At 38.5% G+C, this 20,302-nt stretch overlaps 1 protein-coding gene across 1 annotated transcript in view; it reads right to left on the bottom strand.

Annotated features, from left to right (window-relative positions):
- Positions 1–315: 315 nt before the first annotated feature.
- CDYL2 (chromodomain Y like 2) overlaps positions 316–20,302 on the bottom strand; it is a 56,317-nt gene continuing 36,330 nt past the window's right edge. Inside the window, exons 3-7 of the mRNA XM_066194654.1 lie at positions 19,343–19,560; positions 12,411–12,583; positions 7,725–7,935; positions 6,880–7,023; positions 316–4,780 (exon numbers count right to left, since the gene is read on the bottom strand). Of these exons, the coding sequence (XP_066050751.1) occupies positions 4,622–4,780; positions 6,880–7,023; positions 7,725–7,935; positions 12,411–12,583; positions 19,343–19,560 (905 nt within the window). The 3' untranslated portion in view covers positions 316–4,621. The remainder of the gene's footprint in view (positions 4,781–6,879; positions 7,024–7,724; positions 7,936–12,410; positions 12,584–19,342; positions 19,561–20,302) is intronic.

Raw genomic sequence — 20,302 nt, 5'->3', positions numbered from 1 at the left:
CACATATCAAACAGGGGAGGTGATAATGGTGTCCTACAAGTGCTTTTGTGAGAAGGCTCTTGGTGGTTTTCTTGGACTTGACCAAGAAATGGTAATTGAAATGGATCCTAATTAATTTCCTAGAGTTCTTAATGCAGTGTCTCTTAGTGCCCTGGGTTTTGTCTTTTGAAAAAAAAAATTTTTCTTTTGAAAAGCCCACTGTGTGCCTGGTCTCTTTGGGAGGGCAGGAGCCCGTGAATAGTATTGTAATATATAATGGGTACCCCTTCTCACGTTCATTCTGATTATGTAAAACTGAAAATCACTGCATTGAAATGAAGTTTCAATGTTTTTATTCAAAGCAGCTTCTCACAATGTATAAATACTGCATATTAACACACATGAAAAATACAACTTCTAAGGCACCCAGAAATGTGTCCATACACTAGTTACAGGACCATCAACAAATAAATTGTGTACAATTTGATCTAGACAGTCAATATTTGATATATCAGAAGATACAAGTCCCTCAGTACTGTACCAGTTTCAGAAAATATTTACAACACTGTGATATAGGGGTGCCTGTACCCTTATAATATTATAATATGTACTCATCATTACAAATATTAGAAACTGTTTTAGTCTGTTCCATGGCATTCTGACAAAATAACTTAAGGGCCTAATTTGCAAAGTTCTACTATTAATTATTTGTGCAAGTTCTGAAAATAAATTTACATTGACATAACTTGTGAATTTTTGGTTCTTTGCTTCATCTCAGAGGTTTGGTAATAAGCCTTACCAATAGACATGCCATCCCAGCTGAACATCACTCCTTTCCCAATAGCTCAGTGGATACATCTTTCCCCCTTACACCTGACATGGATGAGGACGCAGTGTTTGAAGCAAAAAGAGACTGTTTGATCTTCGGTACAAATGTCAAACTAGTTCACTGGCAAAGGAACTAATGCTTTGTTAGAATAATGCAACTCTTTGGTCCTTTGTTTTTTTTATGGAAGGCATAACATTTTTATTCACTAAAAATCGAAATCCTGTCTGTGAGCAAGCAAGCTAGTGAATGACTTTCAGTGTAGTATTTAAAATAGCAGTAAAGAGATTTAATATGGCTTAAAACATACGGTTAATTGGGCAGACACAGATAACACATCGAGGATAGCAAGTACCCAAATGTACTATGATAAGATTGTCTATAAGTCTCTTATGTAAACTTCTTTAGTGTCTCCTAAAGAGTGCTGGCTTTAGCCAGATTTGACTTTTATAGACCCAGCCACACAAAGCCTGAGATTAAACTACCATGGTTGGGAGCACAAATGCACAGTTTATATATAACAAAGCCCATGCTGACAAGTCTACCTATGTTGTTCGAAAGAAACAACCCGTATTATCCTTTTCACAAGAAAAACTTAAGGCCCTGTACTCTGATTTGCTAACTTTCTTACAGCAATTATTTGGGGAAGTCCTTAGTGCTACATAAGCAATTATGCAGCTTTAAAGATTTCTTGTACCTAATGGTAAGGCTTATTCACAAATGCAATACATTTATAAATTATATTTAAAACTGTAAAGGCTGGCAAAAAAATTAAAAAACCCAAAACCAAAAAGAAAACAAACCCCAACCAAAATTGTCTGTTCATCCCTAACATCAAAAGAGCATTTCTTTCTAATGAAAAACTATTGGCACAAAACCATTATATTATAGATTAAAAGAACAGTTCATAGTAGTGAAAAAGATTGCCTAAAACGCATACCCTAACCTACCACAGAAATATAAAAGTTTATATTTTGAAAATATATACTGTATTAAAGTTTGTAAGCTTATTTAACAGAAATGTACTGAAATAGTAAACTAAGCAACACTTATCTACAGCAAAAATATACATGCAGGACAACACAAAATAAATTGCTTACCTTTAATATCTACAAATGCAAAACTGTAGATTTTTAAAGATTGTACAAAACAATTTACACAAGAATAAAATAACATACTTAAACAACAAATTGCATTTTTAATCTTAAATACTGTGAATATTAGTAAAGGTACCCAGACTAATATGTACAGTACATCTAGATATCTGAATACCTAGTAAGGATAGAAACACAAGAGAAAATTCAGATTCTGATATTTAAATTCTGGAAAAGAAGCTTTCAACGTTGTTATTACTCTTTTTTGAAGGGAAAATAGATTCCATGAAAACTAGATTGTAACTGTATAGATATGAATAATTAAAAATGTTAACTATGGTTAGCGCTTGCTTTAATGGAAAAATAATTATAGAAAATGTATTTCAACCATTCCTTTGTCATAAAAAATGCTAAGATACAGATATCTGAAAATTCAGATGAAATGGTGCAGTTTAAAGATCCAACAATGTACGATTCTTCTCTGTTTGCAACTCTCATTCAGAACGCATTCCTTCACATTGCTGAGCAATCCTGCTATATTTATCTACAAAAACTAAGCATAGTATGGAAATAAACTTCCTAATATCTTATTAACACATGGTTAGGAGTTATGGCTCTCTGGACGGGAATAAAGGAAATAAAGGAAATTGAGGAATCATGGTACTTTCCATTGCCTTTCTTTTTTCTGAAGGTGTACGCTGGAGGCCTGATTGTGCAAACTCGTGTGTGTGAGTGGTTTTCTCTTGGGTGATCCCTCTTTTTCCAGGTGACTTCGTGTGCACCTGCCCCTGCACTGCTGGCAGGTTGTGGACAAAAGCAAGGGCTGGTATAAAACGAGTGGTGCATCCATCACTTCAAACAGTTACTGAAAGAGTTCTCTTTCAGGCATTTTAAAATAAGCTAATGGTTTCAATAAGTTTCTTTTAAAAAACATTTTAAACAGGCTAAATAGAAGCCAGATTCTGTATTTTTAAGGAAGAATTTCCATGAGAACTCTTGCATTTAGGGTGATGATTTCCTTAAAATTCAGTGGTACAATTAGGGCATAAAAACAGCACTTCTAATTATTTGTGGAAAAAGAAATGTTACATTAATATGTTGAAGGCTACTGTTTACTGTCATCACCTGTTTGTTAACTTTACAAAGGCTTTGTTGAAACTCTTTATGGAAATGCTAAGAGGGAGAAAGCTGAGCAGCCTCATTTGCAGAGGTTTAAATCATAATCACTGAGCTCAAGGATGGAGAGCAAGTGCACAAATTACAAAGCAAACAAATGTGCAAAGCTTCTGCTTCAAGAGGTTTCAATTTGGGCGTACTATAATGGCAGGTGAAGTCTCAGAGCATGCTCCTGTCCTTTCCACACGAACTGCCCATAGCAGGAAAGAACTGAGAGAGATCCAGTGTTCAGAAGTCAGTCAGTGTCACTGAACAGTACTAGGATCGCATTTGAAAAGAGCAGATTGGATTTTCCTTGTTTATTGTGGACTGCTTTTATGGATAGCCATTAAGTTCTTGAAACAGCTGGTGGGGTGGCCAGGTGGAGAGCTGGGAAAATCGAAAGAAAACCTCCGCCTCCACGTGTTCAATGCCTAGCACCTTGTATAAACGGCTGGCCCACACCCAAAGGCCTCCAGAGCAGAAATTATCTCACACCTGAGGAATCAGGCAACTAGACTAAGGCTCATAAGGATTTGCTTTTAGACTTCAGACCAAAAGGGGTGTTTAAACCTGAAAAACAGTACGATGCCACGGAACGGCACCACTCACCCTGTTACTGATATCCGCCTAACAGGAATATAGTAAACTTAAATAAAGCATCTGGTTGGCAAGCCCTTCAGTGCTCCTCTAGAAGGCAGAAAGTGAAGAGAGACTTAAGGGGGACTCATTGTGTCAGAACCCGCTTTTGTTCTCTTAACCCTGGCAAATGAATCTGTTTTGATACATTTTTTTGTACAGTTTTACACACAGAGAGAGGAGCATGCATGTGGCTGTTTCATTTACTGCCCACAACGTTCTGTGGGTTTTCTATATATTCTTTATTTTTCTACTCACTTTGCTGCTAAAAATGTGTTTGCATTCTCATGTGATGCCTTTAATTTAGTCAAAAAGGGAAATATGAAAATAAGATCTGTGATCAATAAACGGCTGAATATGAACACAAAATAAATAAGTTAAATAAATTTAACAAAGAAAAAAAATTCTAGTATTTTTTGTAAACTAACTTTACATATTATACATATAAATTATCAGATTTTTTCATTAAACTGTTAGAACTTAGAAAAAAATAATTAACATATTTCTAGCGTATGGTTTTTGGGTCTACAAAAGGTTGTGCTGACCCAGATTTTAGACTGAGCCCTCTGTGTCAGCCCAGATGTGCTGCAACAGCAAGAATAAGTTAAGGACAGACAAAATAAACCCTTACAGGTGGAGCCTTGCTGGGCCTCAGTGGTGCTTCTCAGCACATGGAATGTAGAGTTGGATGCGGATGAGCAATGTGAAAGATGCAGCCTCTGCACAGGTTACGTGCACTGAACGCCTGCCCACGCCCTGGTCACACAAAATCAAACCGGCTACGAGCAGCTGTGTGCCCCACACAGCCACAGGCATTGGGATCACTGTCACAAATTCCTCACTGATGCATTGCCTCTGCTTCTCAAACATGGTCACGTCTGACTCTGGTCACAACTGGAGCAACTTCTCTTTGAGTTAGGCCAAGATATCAGACTTCATAAATTTTGTCTTGCAAGTAGCTGAATAATGAATCCAGTCCTTTGGAAGAACTCCACAGCTGTTTTAACATCTGACACTCTTTCTCGTTCACATCTTCAAGTCCGGATTTCAGGAAGCTCCGCACGAGACATTTGGACTCTTCCAACACCTAAAGCCAAAATACGACTCAGAATTTTATTTTGAATCTGAAAAAAATTACTATGGATAATGGTGTGACCAGCATTTTAGACTACTGACTGTTTTACAATCTAAATAATTCCTTTGGGCACAGAAATTACATTTGATTTATAGCCACAACTTCACTTGCTGATAGTCAGCATCTTTAAGAATTGAGGTTGATGGGTTGGTGCCAGGTTTTTAAGACAATGAGGGATTCTAAAGTACCTCAGTTTATTGAAGGTCTGCCATGAAGCACAAGAAGGAGCTGAACTCCCTCACATTGAAATGAAAATGTGTGAGGGACAATATACTGGCTACCTGTTTTCTGGAAGGTGGCCTTCAAAATTAGGCATGTTGGAAACCCAAATGTGGATGTCCATTAGCTTTAATGATTTTTCCTCATGTATTATTTCCTTATGAATACAAAAATTAATAGAAAAGGGCCTTTACTGCAAATGCTTTTTAAAGCCTATTTGCTTACATTTTTATAAAAGTGAAATATTTTGTGAAAGAATGGTGCTAAGCAAAACAAGCACCGTCTGACTGTGTTCTGGAGCTAGATTTACTTGGCAGATGTAACAAATCACCTGAGATCTTTTCAACAGAAAGCCCAACCTCAAGCCCTTAGTTATTGTTGCAAGTTTTGAAAGGCACAAGCTGCAGGTCCATGGTTGCTCCCATAGTTCAGCTCATTTTTCCCAGACCCATTATTAAGCACATTGAGATTGATTCCTTTAAAATTAGTTTTTAAATACACACCACCAGTATGTATCTCACAAGGAACTCAACTGCTCAAACAAACCCAATAATAATTCCTACGTTACTGATTTTCTGAGGACAGGAGATTTAATATAACTAACGGTTCTGTGGGAAGGGAGGTGCATTCTCTTCACTCAGCTTTGTCAACACCTTCATGTTAAGCCCAGTTCCTGCGTGTTGTGGGTTTCAACCCTGCTATTGCAAAGAGGTATTTGTCTTTAACTCAAGCAAGTGGTGTTAATAGCAAATTAGGGTATTTTTTGTGGTCTGTTTGTGAGCAAGTCTTTGGGGATTTATCTTTGTCCACAAGTCAGCACCAGTCTTCCTAAGGAGTCCTGAGAAAATTTCATTGACAGCCAATAGCAGTGAGGGAAGGAAGAATTCACAGTAAAGCCCAAAGGTTTTCCCAACTCAAATAATACATGTTATTTCATCATCATCAAATGAAATTCTGCTACATTTCCAGCGTTTCATTCTCAGTGTCTTCTGTGAGATCTAATCTACACTTTGTTTAATTAAAAATCTCTTGTGTCTCTACCTCCTTTTACAGCAGATCTTTTAAATGAAACTGAGGGATGCTGAGACAGTTTCAGGCATAGGAAATATAGCAAGAAACTATAACAATTTTCGCTTTAATTACTGCAGTTTTATTGCAGCCAGTATCACTTTCTTCACTGCATGTTTTTTAAACAAGGATGTGCCCAGAATAGGCATATATCTGCCTGAAGGGAAAAAAACCCCTAGGAAGTGAAGATAGGAAAGGATTTTCTTTCAACTTTGGTGTACACAAAAGGAAAGTTATAATACACTGTGACCAGACTGTGTTTAAATCCCTCTTGTCTGGATCTCACCTCCCCTTCACAGCAGAGCTTAGCTGGCACTATCCTACCCTTCTGGGATGCTGTGTAGAACATTCTGCAGCACTAGGAGCTGTGCAGGTGCAGAAGGCAGGCAGATTCAGCTGAAACATGCTAGGCCAGGACAAAGTGAAAGGCAAATCTGTTTTCTTACAGAGGTTCTTCCGTACAGTTGTAGCGTTTCAGACTGTTACACTTTCATGAAGGAAACTTGTGCTAAAATCCCCTTTTAAAATCTGAGGCAAGGAGGTGCCACTCATTGAATGAATGCAAATATGGTGAAAGGAAATAACCCCTCACCCCTGTCCCTGAGAAACGAGAAACTCCATGAGCTCACTGATCCCCATCCAAGTTTCTGATGTCATCCTTTCACAGGTATGGCTGTGGAAACTGAGGTCCCACATGTGACAAGCCTTGGGAGCACACCTTACCTCTGTGAAAAGTCACTTAATGAGGGAATTTGATTTCTTACCACTGCACTGCAGGATGCCATTTCTTTCACTCGTAGCATCACTTCTTGGCTAAATGTTGTTGGCCAAAATACTTGTGACACCAGTCCTCTGCTGCAGGCTTCCTGTGCTGTCAGCTTTCTCCCACAGAACAACATTTCATTTGCCTGTGAAACCAAAAGACTCTGGTAATCTTGGGTTATAATTCCCTTGAATTTTTTCTCATACTTGCCTGCTATTTTTACGATTAAATTACAAATGTTCTTCTGTATCTTTCCATACTGCAAAATACTTTAAAAGGGGTTTCAGTAGCTATTTAAAGATTGTGCAGGTGGCCAGAGCACAGCATGGGTTTAATTTAAGAGAAATGTGCTGGCATGCACGGTGAATCTGTATTGCTGATCTTACAAGAGTAACTGTCAGTGATACTGTGTGGAGAGTCATGGAACCCAGTAGGAAATACTTGTGGGGCAAATTCTGATTTATTATACTGGTAAAAGCTAAGCAGTCTTACTGGAATCATTGTGGATTGTCTTTAAAGAGCAGAGAGCTGTATCTGGCTGTATATGCCCACTCCTAACATAATGCAGACAAGGACTCTGCAAGGTTATTCTGCTAATGTATTTCTTCACTTTTCTACCATGATGTTGACAATCTTGGCTTTTTCAATCTTTCTTGTGTACAGCAGGTGTTGTATATTGAATTCTGAGATTATTTTGTGATAAGAAGGTGGTAGTGATTACGTGAACTTTCCACAGATTTCATTTCCATTAAAGACAATTAAAGAAAATTGTTTACTTTTTAAAGAGAGAAAGAAGATCAGGAATTTATGAAAGGTTCTTCAGCAATTTGAGATGGAAAACCTTACCAGTGCAACACCCAGAATTTGTGGGAATGTGTATGATGAGCAGCCAGCTGGAGTGAGTCGGATTGTTGCATATGGTGTCTGAAACCAAGCCTTCTCACTTGCCCAAACGATATCACAGAGTGGTAAAATAGAAGCTCCTAAACCCAGAGCAGGGCCGTTGATAGCAACCACAATTGGCTTCTTAAATTGAATAAAAGCTTTTACAAAATCCCTAAAATAAAAAAAATAAAAGAAAGATCTTGAATATGGAAGTAACGCATAAATAACCAAGTTTAAAGCACTTAATCTGAAAACAAATTAGAACCACAGAAGAACACAACAAATGTCCAGTTTTATGAGGTCAGAACTGCAAGATTCTTTCTAGCTTGCACATGGAAAAGTTTGTGTATTTTTAATTATTTAATCTTTCTTCTCTTTGAGTACCTGGGCTATTGCATAGTTTTGTGTATGTTGTGTTAAGTGGATGGCACTGAGTGTTGTACTTTTTGCAGAAAGGTTGGGCTGGGTTTAGTTTTACTTCTAAACCAGTAGCTCCTGAGTTTGTACACACAGCACTTCTTGGTTTGCTCCACAGTGGCTGGGATGGACCTGGTTTGGCTACTGATGAAACATTATAGTCTGAATATTTATTTTTTTCGAAAAGTTCTCTTAAGATCAAAGGTTACTGCAAGTCCCATCAGTGGATTGGGAGATTGTCAACGTTTATGGCCCACCAGCAGAAAGAATAAGATGTGTTGGGGACGTCAGAGAGAAAAATGTTTCAACAGGACGAGGGATCTTCAGTTGGGTCTTCGTTGCAGAAGTCTTCAGCAAAGCTGTTACAAAGCAGATGCCCTTGCCTGACTACCCCATAATGTGATGAGAAATAACAGGGAAGTTAAATGTCATCAGATTCATCCGGATGAATGAACTAGAGTATGTTAAATTCTGTGCAATGAGGAGATCTTTTAAATAAGTTACCTACCAGCAACTGTGGAAAGACATCTGTTGAATGGAACAGCCTTTAAACCAATTAGGAAAAAGCAAGAGTGTAATTGTGGGCAAATTATGGGCTCCAGCAGCTCAGTGCACAGCAGGTATATGGAGGCAAATGAGATGCTCTGTTACTTTAGAAAAAAGACATGGATAAATCAAATTCCAAGCAAAAGAGAAGATTCTGTCCCTGCACTGGGTATTTATTAGATCCAGAGTGCATCTTTGCTGACAGATTTTAGGAAAGAAAATTTTGTCAAATGTACCCTTTGATGAGTTGCTGCTCTCCCACTGAGGTCAAAAGGATCCAGCCTCTGTACTGGGGCACAGGTGGGCCTTGCAGGTTAGAGAGCCCATGTGGCAACTGCACTGAAGTGCAGGGGCTGTATTTTAAATGAGGACAAGGAGTCTGAGATGACCCAGCATTAAGTTTTCAATTAATACATTCTGGTTTTCAAGTCCTCTAGTAAGGAGTTAATTTTTGACCATGGGAGAATAGAGAATTGATGCAACTCTCTTCAGAGCAGTAAACCAGGAGATCACTGTCAAGACAAAGAGAGTGAAATAAGGAACATTGGTTTTGTCAAGACCATTTCTGTCTAGATGAGAGCGGGGTTAAGGAGAGCTGTGATTTGTTTTTGTTGCAGAAACAATTCTGTTCCCTTATCTCATTACTTCTTTGGTTGTTTATTACTGAGTAGTGACTGTGGATCACTGCACCTCATTAATTCCAGAATTTTGAGAACCTCAGTAGTTATGTAAGCCTTCCAGACAGGACTACAGTTGGGGACAGGGATGTGATGAATGATAGGTAAAAAGAAAGCAAACTAAGGATAAATGGTAGCAGTAAATCTGAGGACCATGTGGAAGCAGATAAAACCAGTGTTGTGGAGTAAAACAGGAATCATGGTGATAAACGGGACTGGAAGTGAATATGGAAAAGCAATTAGGGATGTGGAGAGGAAACAGATAATGTGGAGGAAGAACAAAGCAGAACACATTAATGGAGGGGAAGGGTTGAAAGAAGTCTTCATATGAGTGAGCAAGGAAGGGAGGACCTGGAGAGAGTGGAACATAACACTGAGAAGGCACAGCAAGCCTCTGTCATGAGGGAAGAATGGGGAGCACTGAGGATGGTAAAATGGATCCATGTGGAATATCCTACTCATAGGATGGAGTGGAAGGCTACAGTACTGGGAAATGATGAGGGGAAAAAAATGCCAGCCTTTGGTCTCCAGAAGCTGAAGCTCCTTTTATCCTTGTTTCCTGTTTGGTGTGTTGTTTCACCGGGTCATCTCTGTACCCTGAACCTGGCACGTTTCCTTGTCTCCAAACCGTAAGTTCACACAGGGCTGGAAATTGATCCTTGTTTCTATTCAAAAACGGTCTTTTGGAAAGGATTTCAGATTATAGCTGTTGTTGCTGTAGTAGATCTAGATGCTCAAAGATTTTCAGGAAAAAGTGTCTGCAGAGGGCTTCTGGATTTGCTAGAGCATATCTGGGGGGCTGACCATCGAATCCAAGTGGGATGCTCAAACACCTCTGCACTGATTGGCTCCTGTTGCTGGTCAGGGCTGGCAGGTACATCCAGGTCTGTAAAGAAGCTGAGAAAGTAAATTTGTCCTTGTCTGATTTCTTCTGAGCATACCCAGAATGTTGTGGCTCAGGTCCCACAGTGCTGCCCAGCTGCTGGGAATGCCTTCCAGGGAGTGTGTCAATGCCAGGGCTCTGCAGGCCACAGTGTGCAGCCTGTCTGCCCTTTCCTTGCTGTGGGAGGGCGTGTGGATGGTGGCAGCTCAGGCTGGTGGGTCTGGGATGGATCTGGCATGGATCTGGTCACAGATCCTCCAGAGGAGCTGCAGTGCTGCACATCTGTTCACTGCCAACCCCAGTGGCTGAGGACACGGCACCAATGAGGGAACCATTCATGGGAGAGACTCCACAGCGATTGAAACTTCAGTTGTAACTTGTGACCAGTATAGGAGAGGCATGCTTAGGACAGTGCAAACACATGGTAACCAAGATTTCAATCTCACTTTGATTCAAGTCTAACTTGATGTAAAGCAGTGGAGGCAGAGATCCGTAGATGCATTTTAGGACATCCAAACCACTGAAAAAAGCAATGGACATTTTTTCTTCTCTTATTACAGTTTATTTTCCATGAGTTGAATCCTTTGTTCACAGAAAGCACAGAGAGTGCTAAATGGAAAACGTAGGGTATTGTTTCCAGAAGTACAATAAAAATCTATTTTCAGTGGGCTGGAAGCCGACATTCTTGACAAGGAGCAGTACATTGCACCAGTATTTCAAGAGTGTTCTGTGAGTCCAAGGGTGGAAAAACTGAGTATCACAGTCTGGTTCATACTTATTTAAATGTTGGATTGATAAGTATACCTGTATATTAGATGTGTGCAAATAAATGTAAACTTCTATAACAACACCGAAGTCCACAATTTTTACAAGAATAATACTAAATTTGTATCTTTTGGTGGGTGATGAGTGTGCCTGTGTTTTCAAACAAGAATAGTGATTTTCTTCCCTCACTTTTTTTTTTTTTTTGTTCCACATTGTTAAAAACTCTCACATTTAAAAAATAAACTTAGGCTGTGTCCTTCAAAGGGTTTCTCTTTTAAAAAAATATCCCTCCATGATATTCGAGCATAGTTAGGGTCTTATAAACAGATTGTAACTTACTACATTTATCTTTTAAAGTCTTTCAAAATAATTGCTACTTTTAGAATTTCAGAAGTTTTTAACCTGGAATCCAAACTGATCTGCAGTATTTGTAAGCAAGATAATTGGTGGTTAATATATTTTGTGTAATACCTAAACCTGATCTTATGTTATACTAATAAATCCCAAGTAGAGACATCTTATAAAAAAATTCTTTAATATTCCTTCATAGAGTTGTTGCATAAAGTTTTAAATCTCTCAGAAGAGTATTTATTTGTAGGAAATGGAGAGGAAAAAAAGGACCAAATCATCTCCTGGTACAGACTGGTGAAATACCATTGGCTTTAGTGGAATAAGGTTGATTTATACTGGAAAATCTACCTTGTGGATAATGGAATATTTGATGATGTGTTGTGCAGATTGATTTGCAGACTGCATGTCATAAACCCTGGAATTCTACTAAGGTGATGTGATATATATATATAGATATATATATATATTTATATATTTATATATAAGGAAAGTCACATTTTAGGTACAAAAATAAAACTACATTTACATATATATTAAGTAATTTAAATTTAAGAAGAAGAGTGGAGACCCTTCTAGTAAGGTTCTGAAATACAGTGGCAGACTGCTATTTCAACAGAATATGAGTAAGCCATGGATTCCCATTTGGACTGAAATTCATTAAAATGATGAACATTAAAGCAAGTAAAAGATCTGCCTTTCAGGAACATGAAGCAATACTGAATTTGGAAAAACAACAACAAAGTTGTATTTGAATTCGGAGGAATGATTTGAAATATTAAATACAGAGAATTAGAATAAAATAAATCCCTATGGATATTAGCACTGGAATAAATGTGCTTTCTTTTCTAATACGGAAAGGTCCAAGTTTCTTTCTACTAAACAAATTTGCAGGACGATAATTAGAATGCAATCAACATTTAACTATACAACATTTTTGGACCTGATAAATATTTTTATAATCACACACTGCATTTCATAATTTAGAGATCATAGGTAAGCTTGGGTCACCTTATAGCTTCTGCAATCCTAGTGCTTTCCTTTCTTCTGTCATTGGATAACCTGCCAATTAAATATGAGTAATCTAGGCCACTACAGAATACACTTCCCACTGCGCTGAGAAGTAAGAGTTTACTGTCATCAGCTGATGCATTGCACAATGCTCTCCGAACTTCCTTCATGATCTGTGGATAAAGAAAAGCAAACAATTCGACATGCATGCCGTGGCAATATCATTTCCCTACTTTTACAAACCTTATTGATTTTGAGAGACTTAAATTTTGGGCACTATTAATAGTTACATCAATGATATATATGATTTTAATATATAATGGTATTAGAATCATTAGAACGATAACACTGAGAGTTTGCAAAGTATTTTATATTTGGCAGTGCTTTGTTGATGTTTTATTAATTCAAAAAGGTTTTAGGACTTGGGGGTTCTTTGCTGTATGGGAAATTCTACCCAGCTTATGCTAATTTGATTGCAATTTAATAATTTCAAATATCACTTTTTTATTTTCATTGTGTACATCACTGTATCCTCGGGAACATGTTTACCACAGCAAAAGCCTATTATTAACCTCAAGAGATTGAAAGCAAAATTTGTAAACCCAGTTTTCAGTTCTTCAACTACTTTGGTTTATACGACTTCAACCAGACCAAAGCAGGACAAGAGGACATCATATACATCGACATGACAAATGTATTTTTCATTTTTCTCTGGTCAGTGGCATTTTTACAGTTTAAAAATGTTAAATCATAAAAGTCCATTGAAAAAGAGACATTTTGACTTTGTTTTACAACTGGATCAAGCTATTAATTGCACCATAAATCAAACCTGATCAGAATCTTTATAAAATTGAGCTGCTGGTATTGTAGGAGAATGGTCTTTCACACGAGCAGAGAATTGTTTCCTAATGATTTTTAAAAGGAAATATTATTTCATAAACTTCTGATGGGTAACTTCTCGTTTGGTCACAGTTGGGTGTGGTTTGTGAGCTGTGACTCGTTTCAGGCCCCTCTCCTCTATAATGTGCTCCTCACTGCAAATAACTTGCTCCTCACTGCAATGGCCCTAATTCCATCTAGTGTGACACCTCCTGTCCTTAATCACACCCATGTGTCAGAGGATTTCCTATAGACACGGTCCTGCTGTCTCAAATTTTTCTCTTTTGCACCAGAAGATTTGCTGTTGGTGTAAAGTTAGGTAAGAGAGAGCTAAATGTGGCTGGGGACTTAAATAGAGTTTCTGTGTGAGAGAAAGCTGAGATTTTTAGCCTGTGATCATTTCTGTTCACTACTTTCTGTTACCAAAACTTCTTTAGATCTTTAAAGTTCCTTGTTTAAGGAATGTCCCTAAACACTGAAGTTTTGTTGATGCCACCCCCTAGGTAGCCTTTTAATAGAAATGCTATGGATTGTGCTGCTTTCCCTCTGGGTTTGTGTGAAGATGAGTATTACTGGCTGCTGGGCTGGGCATGAGAGAGCAGGTGGTGAACTTTTAGATGCTCCACTTCCACAAGAGCCACTTCAGAAACGGCTGTAATGCTGAGTGTGTTATAGTGGGTGGAAGTGAAGTAATTAAAAGCTGCAGAATTTGGAAGTGTATTTGAAATTCTTATGCAGGTACAAAAATGTCATCAGCGATTTCAGGAGCACTGTTTATTCTGAGAGTCACAGAGGCTGTCTGAGCCCTCAGCTGGGAGAAACACAGCAACACTGCACATATAATGGGGAACCAAAGAGGAAAAAACCCTAAAACCTCTGTTCAGTGTTAAAAGAGAAACTTTAGAATGTGGTAGATATTTAAAAAAAAAAAAAATTGGTTTTCCTAGTTCCATGCGAATGCAATGTTGTTCTCTTCATTCACTATAAAAGATCTCACAATCTGCTCTTTCTTAGGGTGAATGTATAAATAATGTTAGGGAATACCAGTCACAAACATTCTTCTATCCAGTGAAGAATGTTGCATTAAGTATTAGGCCATATACCCATTCAGCAATTTTCTTTAAGATTCCCCTTCCTCCAGTGGTATTTGCCTATGTGCCACCTCTTTGCTGTCCTTCACACACATCATTCCTGTTACAAACCTGCCTCTTTTTTATCTTGCCCCTCCCTGATCTGGATGACTAAAGCCATCTAAAAACCCGTCCAAATTTTTGAGCAGACATTACATTTCTTGTAAGAAAAACCAATATTCTCATGACTGTTTTTCCAAAGTTCTGGAGAGGATGACATTGAGTCTGTTATTAGGAATCAATTTCTCAGATATGGTTAAAAGTGGGAAGGCTTTGGTTACTATTTTTGAGCAGGAGGGGAAATTTAGTTCCCCTGCTCCACTTGTTTCTATCAAAAGAAACCAGGAAATCCTTATGAATCAGCATTTTTAGGCTCCAAAAAGTGTGTTTTTTTCTAAAGAGCCTTAAGTTTGTCATTAACTTTATCATCCAAAGGTGCCTGGAGGCTCATTGGAATCCATCAATTCCAGGCAAGTCAGTGCTATTCCCCTGGTCAGGAACCTCACCATGGTTCTTTCGCTGGTGCAGTGCACAATTCCCTTTGTCACTCAGCCTGGTTAAGGCAACTCCTGCTCACTGTTGCCTCTGGAGCCTTGGCTTTCCCTGTGCGCTATCTGGGGATGGGCATTTTTCTCCAGCTATTTTTATGATTATAGGGAAGCTACAAATAGGTAAATAATGAAAAAAGAGCTGGTTTGTCTGCAGGGTTGCAGAACTGTATATTGAACTGTAGTACTGTAAAGTAAATATAATTTCAGTTCAGAACTGCCCCCTGTTTTTAAGGACAAATTTCTGTTTAATGTAGTGGTGGGTTCAGTTCTCAAATACAGAGATACAGCCTGTCTGTACTGACATTTCTTTGTCAGATTCCATATTCTTTTTCTTTCTTCCACAGAGTTTAAACTTTTCCCCATCTCGCTAAAACTATGGCATTTGTCCAATTAAATTTTATTTTCTCTAGTGGACCAGATCTAATACTACTATTTCCAGAGCTCCTTAGCAATATTCTCCAGATCCATGCTTTTATTAATTAGCTTTTTTATGGCCTTTTAGGTAATTTTCAGTTATGGGGACAGTATTTCTATTTGAATGCATTTGATGAAAATTTCCGAGGAAGTATTTACAGAACAGTATGGGCCAGTTATTTAGGTTATGATAGTTGACTGGATTGTAAATTTAGACCAGACCTAGTGCTTCACTTACTGTTCTACTGAAACACAAATATATAATAAAATTATCACCTTCTCAGAAGTTGCTTATATTTTTAAACCTGTCAAATAAATAATCTCATTAGTTCTTGACCAGGACATCTTATATTGCAAAATAAACATGAACCAGCTAAAACTTCACTAAACTTCTAAGAGCTTATTTTAATGCCTTTTGCTGGACGCAGGAAACTTCCAAAGGCATTTGTTGCCCTTTGCTTTCCATCTTGCTTACATTCTGGGAAAATCAAAGAGCTAGGAATTCATCACCGTAATTACACAAAGTATCTTGAACAGAAATCTCTTGTTCACATAAATAGAAGCACTAATTAAAAAAGTTAACTTCTCTGAATCTCTGAGGACTCACTGTGATATTCTTAAAGGTAAATATTATGGTAAACCAAAATTTTAAAGCCATTCTGTTGTTCTTAGAAGCTCTTCCCCACTTGTGCCTTTTTACATAAATAAACTTTGTGTTACTGATTCCTTGTCCTTTCTGTCCAGCGCCTAAAGGACTTGGGAACCTCTAAAGCTGCAGGCACAAGCACTGGTCCAAACCCACAATTTACTTTTGTGTAGAGGGCAGAACTACAGAGAACAGTAAACTTGTACCTGCCTCTTTTTTATTATTTCCAGTTTGGGAAAAGCGAAGGCAAGCCAGTGCTCCAAAATGCACCTGGCAGAACTTTAAACCCTGTTATTCACATTTGAAATTTGAAACCTGATTCTTGTGTATGAGAAGGTACTTGAGGTAGTTCTATCACTCTTCAGTGGAAGCACTGGCCGTTTAGGGAATGTTCCACTTTTAATCCAGGGGAGTATTAACTCCTAGCTCTGTTAATAGTGTTAAATGAGAAGAGCAGATGGGTCCATTTAGTCTGATACAGAATTTGGATCCTTCGGATGTGCTGAGTTACATCAGCAGCGGCATCACTGGAGAAGGAGCTTCAGGAGAAGCGAAAGTCCCACGAGAAAAAAAATGCCCTAATGGAATTCATAATGAACTATTTCACAAATGGATTTAAAAAACAAATCTTAAAAGTAGCAAGCCTAAGCTACTGAAATAAGAACAAGACCTGCTGTTTCAGGACAGTGTCTTGGAAGTTTTATAAGCTCTTGTAAAAAGTAAGAGAGAATTTCTATACTGCCCTGAACGTTTTTGTAGAAAAAAACTCGATTACTAAAGAGGCATTGAGCCAACTTCAATCAGTGCAAAGGCTGCTGGAAAGAGCATCGGCACATTTCATTCTAAAATCACCTGCACAAAGGAGGTTACCAACAACACAGATGAAGAGTCAGGTAGACTTCTCTAGACTTTTTTAAATAGCAGGGGCCAATGGTTGAACACAACTATTAAATTTCATCTAAAGATTCCTACAAAGCACAAAGGGAAGCAGAGCTGTTGAGGGGTGAGAGGGATTTTGTATAAGCTTAAGTTTAAAAGTTTAAAATGATTGTTTGCAGTGCACACCTTTTATTTCTTTAACATAGATGGCTGGGTCTAACCAGGCCACTATTTAAGCACATCAAACAGACCTGCTCTGAATAAATGATTCATTTGCTATTTGGCAAACATAATTTATTAAATGTCTAATAAAGCTTGAAGTTAGCATTTCTTTACACAAAATGGAACACACTTTCTTCATTCTGTAGGACTTGTGTGTTTGTACTTCATATTCACTGGGGATAATGGGCATCAAAACTGAAAATGCTCTAAACCTCCCTAAAATACTTTGTCAGTTTGTCTCACCTATGGCTATGGGTGACAAACTGCAGGGACAAGTCATTCAACACATTCTTCCTTTCAGTTCCTGGGGTTTTTGCTATAACTGCCAGCAAGATTGTGAAATTGCCAGTCCTGGAGGTGCTGGATTTTGTGGTGTGAATGATCATGGGCAGCAGCCTGGACCGAGGCCAAAGAACCAGTTTCATGTTTACAGCCACGAGTCTTTCAAGGGCAAGAGCTTGCCACTGCTCTTGGCCTGGATGAGGTTTAAACAGACAATCTCCATGTGGAGAACTCAATACCTGATTAATTCCTGACCACCCTGGTCAGTAAAGTGGTTTTCTAAAATGTATTTCCTGGTTTTCAAGTGAGCTTCAATAAAGGTCCTAGAAATAGTCTACGCTGGTGATGCAGGGAGACGACTATTACATGCTTATCATTTATTCTTCCACAGAGGTGGGTTCCTGGCATATTGAAAACTTTCAAAGGATGAAATGGATTGGTTTGGCAGATCCAAAAAGCCTGAATTAATCCCCTGGTTAGAGCATCTGAACACTGCTGATGTGGAACAGCACAGCCAGCAATGTAAAGGTATGTCTGTTCTGACTGAACACACAAGTCCATGATTTGATATTTTTTCAGGCCCTTGAGCTCCTTTATTTAAATTACCTGCAGTGTCAATTAGTGGCAATTAAGACAGAGATGGAGTGATGGATTTGATGCAATCTAATTCATTTCAAGAAATTAGTGTTAAAAGCGAGTGTTTGGTGTTCTGTGGTAATTACCAAGATAGTCCTTCTAAATATTAGATAGTTTAAAAACTAGGAGTGATAAATGTTATGTACCATCAGTTTTAGCCATTTAATATCACTCAGTGTATTTGTGCATTTGAGAAGGGGAATCCTCATACCTGCCCACTGTAAGTGATTAACTTCAAAGCTATTAATTTTCTTACTGAATAAAATGATTCCCCAAAGCTACAATCTACTCTTCCCTCAGGTGGTGCTCAAACTGGTATTTCATACACTCTTATCTTGAAGCTGCTGTGTAGGACACAGCTGTGCTGGAGTGTCTGGGGGTAGAAAAGGCTGAGACCTCCCCAGTGAGGGCAGCCCTTGGAGGAACTCTGCCTGCAGGATGCTCAGACAGGCCAGGCTGGTGCTGGGAGGCAGCTCCTGGTGTCCCTGGTCCATGGCAGCCCCTGTCCATCAGGCCATTACTGGTGTGGAACAGGGCTCAGGTGTGGTCTCCTCTCCCCAGGACATCCATCCTGATGCAAGCACTTATGGACACCCCTTTTCTTCTGACATGGGAATGCTCTAACAGGGCACTGCAGCCACAGGGAATGGAAGGAAAAGCTCCACAGCCCTTCCAGTGATCCATGTGTGTACTTGGGTGGTACGAATCTGAGTCTGCCCTTGTGTGTATAGTGTTTGGCACAAGGGAATTCATTTATATCTTCTATATGTTGTATGACTGTGTGCAATTCAGCTGAGGATAGAGCCCTTAATTGGTTAAGATTTCATAAATAAGGACTCATACAGTGATTCAGAGAAAAAGTAATTAGGGATCAAGATAGAATTTAGAACGGCTGTCTCAGGATATAGACTGAAATTCTCTGTGTACAACTGGAGAACTATTTAAATTAGTAAAAGGAAAGAGACCAGATTTCTCCTAAGGATAGTAAATATCAGTAACTTAAACGTGTGAAAAGCTGCTTCACACAATTCCATGCTGGAAATACTGATTCTGCCATTCCTTTCGTTACTTTTTTTTTCCCCAGACATGTGAATTAAAATACAATTTTCGTTGCATGCTTTTGGATAGGAATCCCAAGCATGAAAAATTTAGATATGTCTGTACTCCAGATTTCTTTTCTAAGTTCATCAATTAGGGAAAAGAAAATAGATAAAATCGAATTCAAGTGCAGTGTCTGCGATATAACCCACACATTAGGACGGCTATCTTTGGCTTTTAGGGCTGAACACTTACCTCTGGGGTCAGTGCATTGTTCTCTGAAGTCTGACTGGACAGCAAAATATGTGTGAAACCATCTTCTTTCCGGACTACAATGTCCCTGAAGCGGCAGTTACTTTCATTTTGTCGCACACTGTATCTCAGTCTCTTATCGAAGACATAATCTTTCTCTCCATCAAGTTTCCTTTTCACAGTGCTGTGTAGATTCAAGCTTCCATTGGCCAGAGAAGGACCTTGCAGATGGAAAGAATCGAAGCACAATTACCTCTGCACCATCAAAGAAATGGAGTGATACTCTGTATTAGCTTCAACACAAATAAATAAATATAAAACAGTGAGAAAAAAATAAATAAAAGAATGTGCCTGGCTAGTCAAACGTGGCCTCAAGCCATTGTTCTTATTCTGTGCTCCAACGTGCAGAACTTTCTGTTCTCTGATCAGACAACCTCTAGACCCAAGGAACTGATGCCATTTTGGAGAGTATCCAGCAGTAGGGAAAAAAGAGAACTGTGAGGAGAAAGACATAATTCCTCCTTAAAAACAAGTAAGAGCAATAATAAGCCAGTTTTAAGAGACAGTTTATTCTCACTTACACTGTGTATGAACTACAAACCATTCCTTTGCTGATGTCTGATGGTGTTTCTGTAACAGGCAATAGATGATGACTGGCAACAATGCCGAGTGGGGGTGTTGAAGGAGCTTTACAAGGTTTGTATGCAATAATCCTTTTCTAATTACGGATGTTTCACACTATTGCCATTAAAAATAAAAGAGAGACAAGTTGTTGAGGGACAGAGATTGAAGTCACTGGTTTTTGTTTATATAGACACCAGCCCACAATGCACCATTTTTAAGAAAGGCCAAGAGAGAGCTGAATGAAAACACCTTTGTTTGTTCTGTTCTTTACTCCTGCCAAAGCTGACCTGTTCCAGCTCCTGGTTTCAAATAGCCAGGAATTTTTAAAGGGCAGACAAC

The sequence above is a fragment of the Chamaea fasciata genome, unplaced genomic scaffold (assembly GCF_029207755.1).
Source record: "Chamaea fasciata isolate MVZ Bird 193981 ecotype frontalis unplaced genomic scaffold, bChaFas1.0.hap1 SCAF_12, whole genome shotgun sequence".
Lineage (NCBI taxonomy): Eukaryota > Metazoa > Chordata > Aves > Passeriformes > Sylviidae > Chamaea > Chamaea fasciata.
Note: the sequence above shows the minus strand (reverse complement) of the source record. Positions and strands in the feature narration are given on the sequence as shown.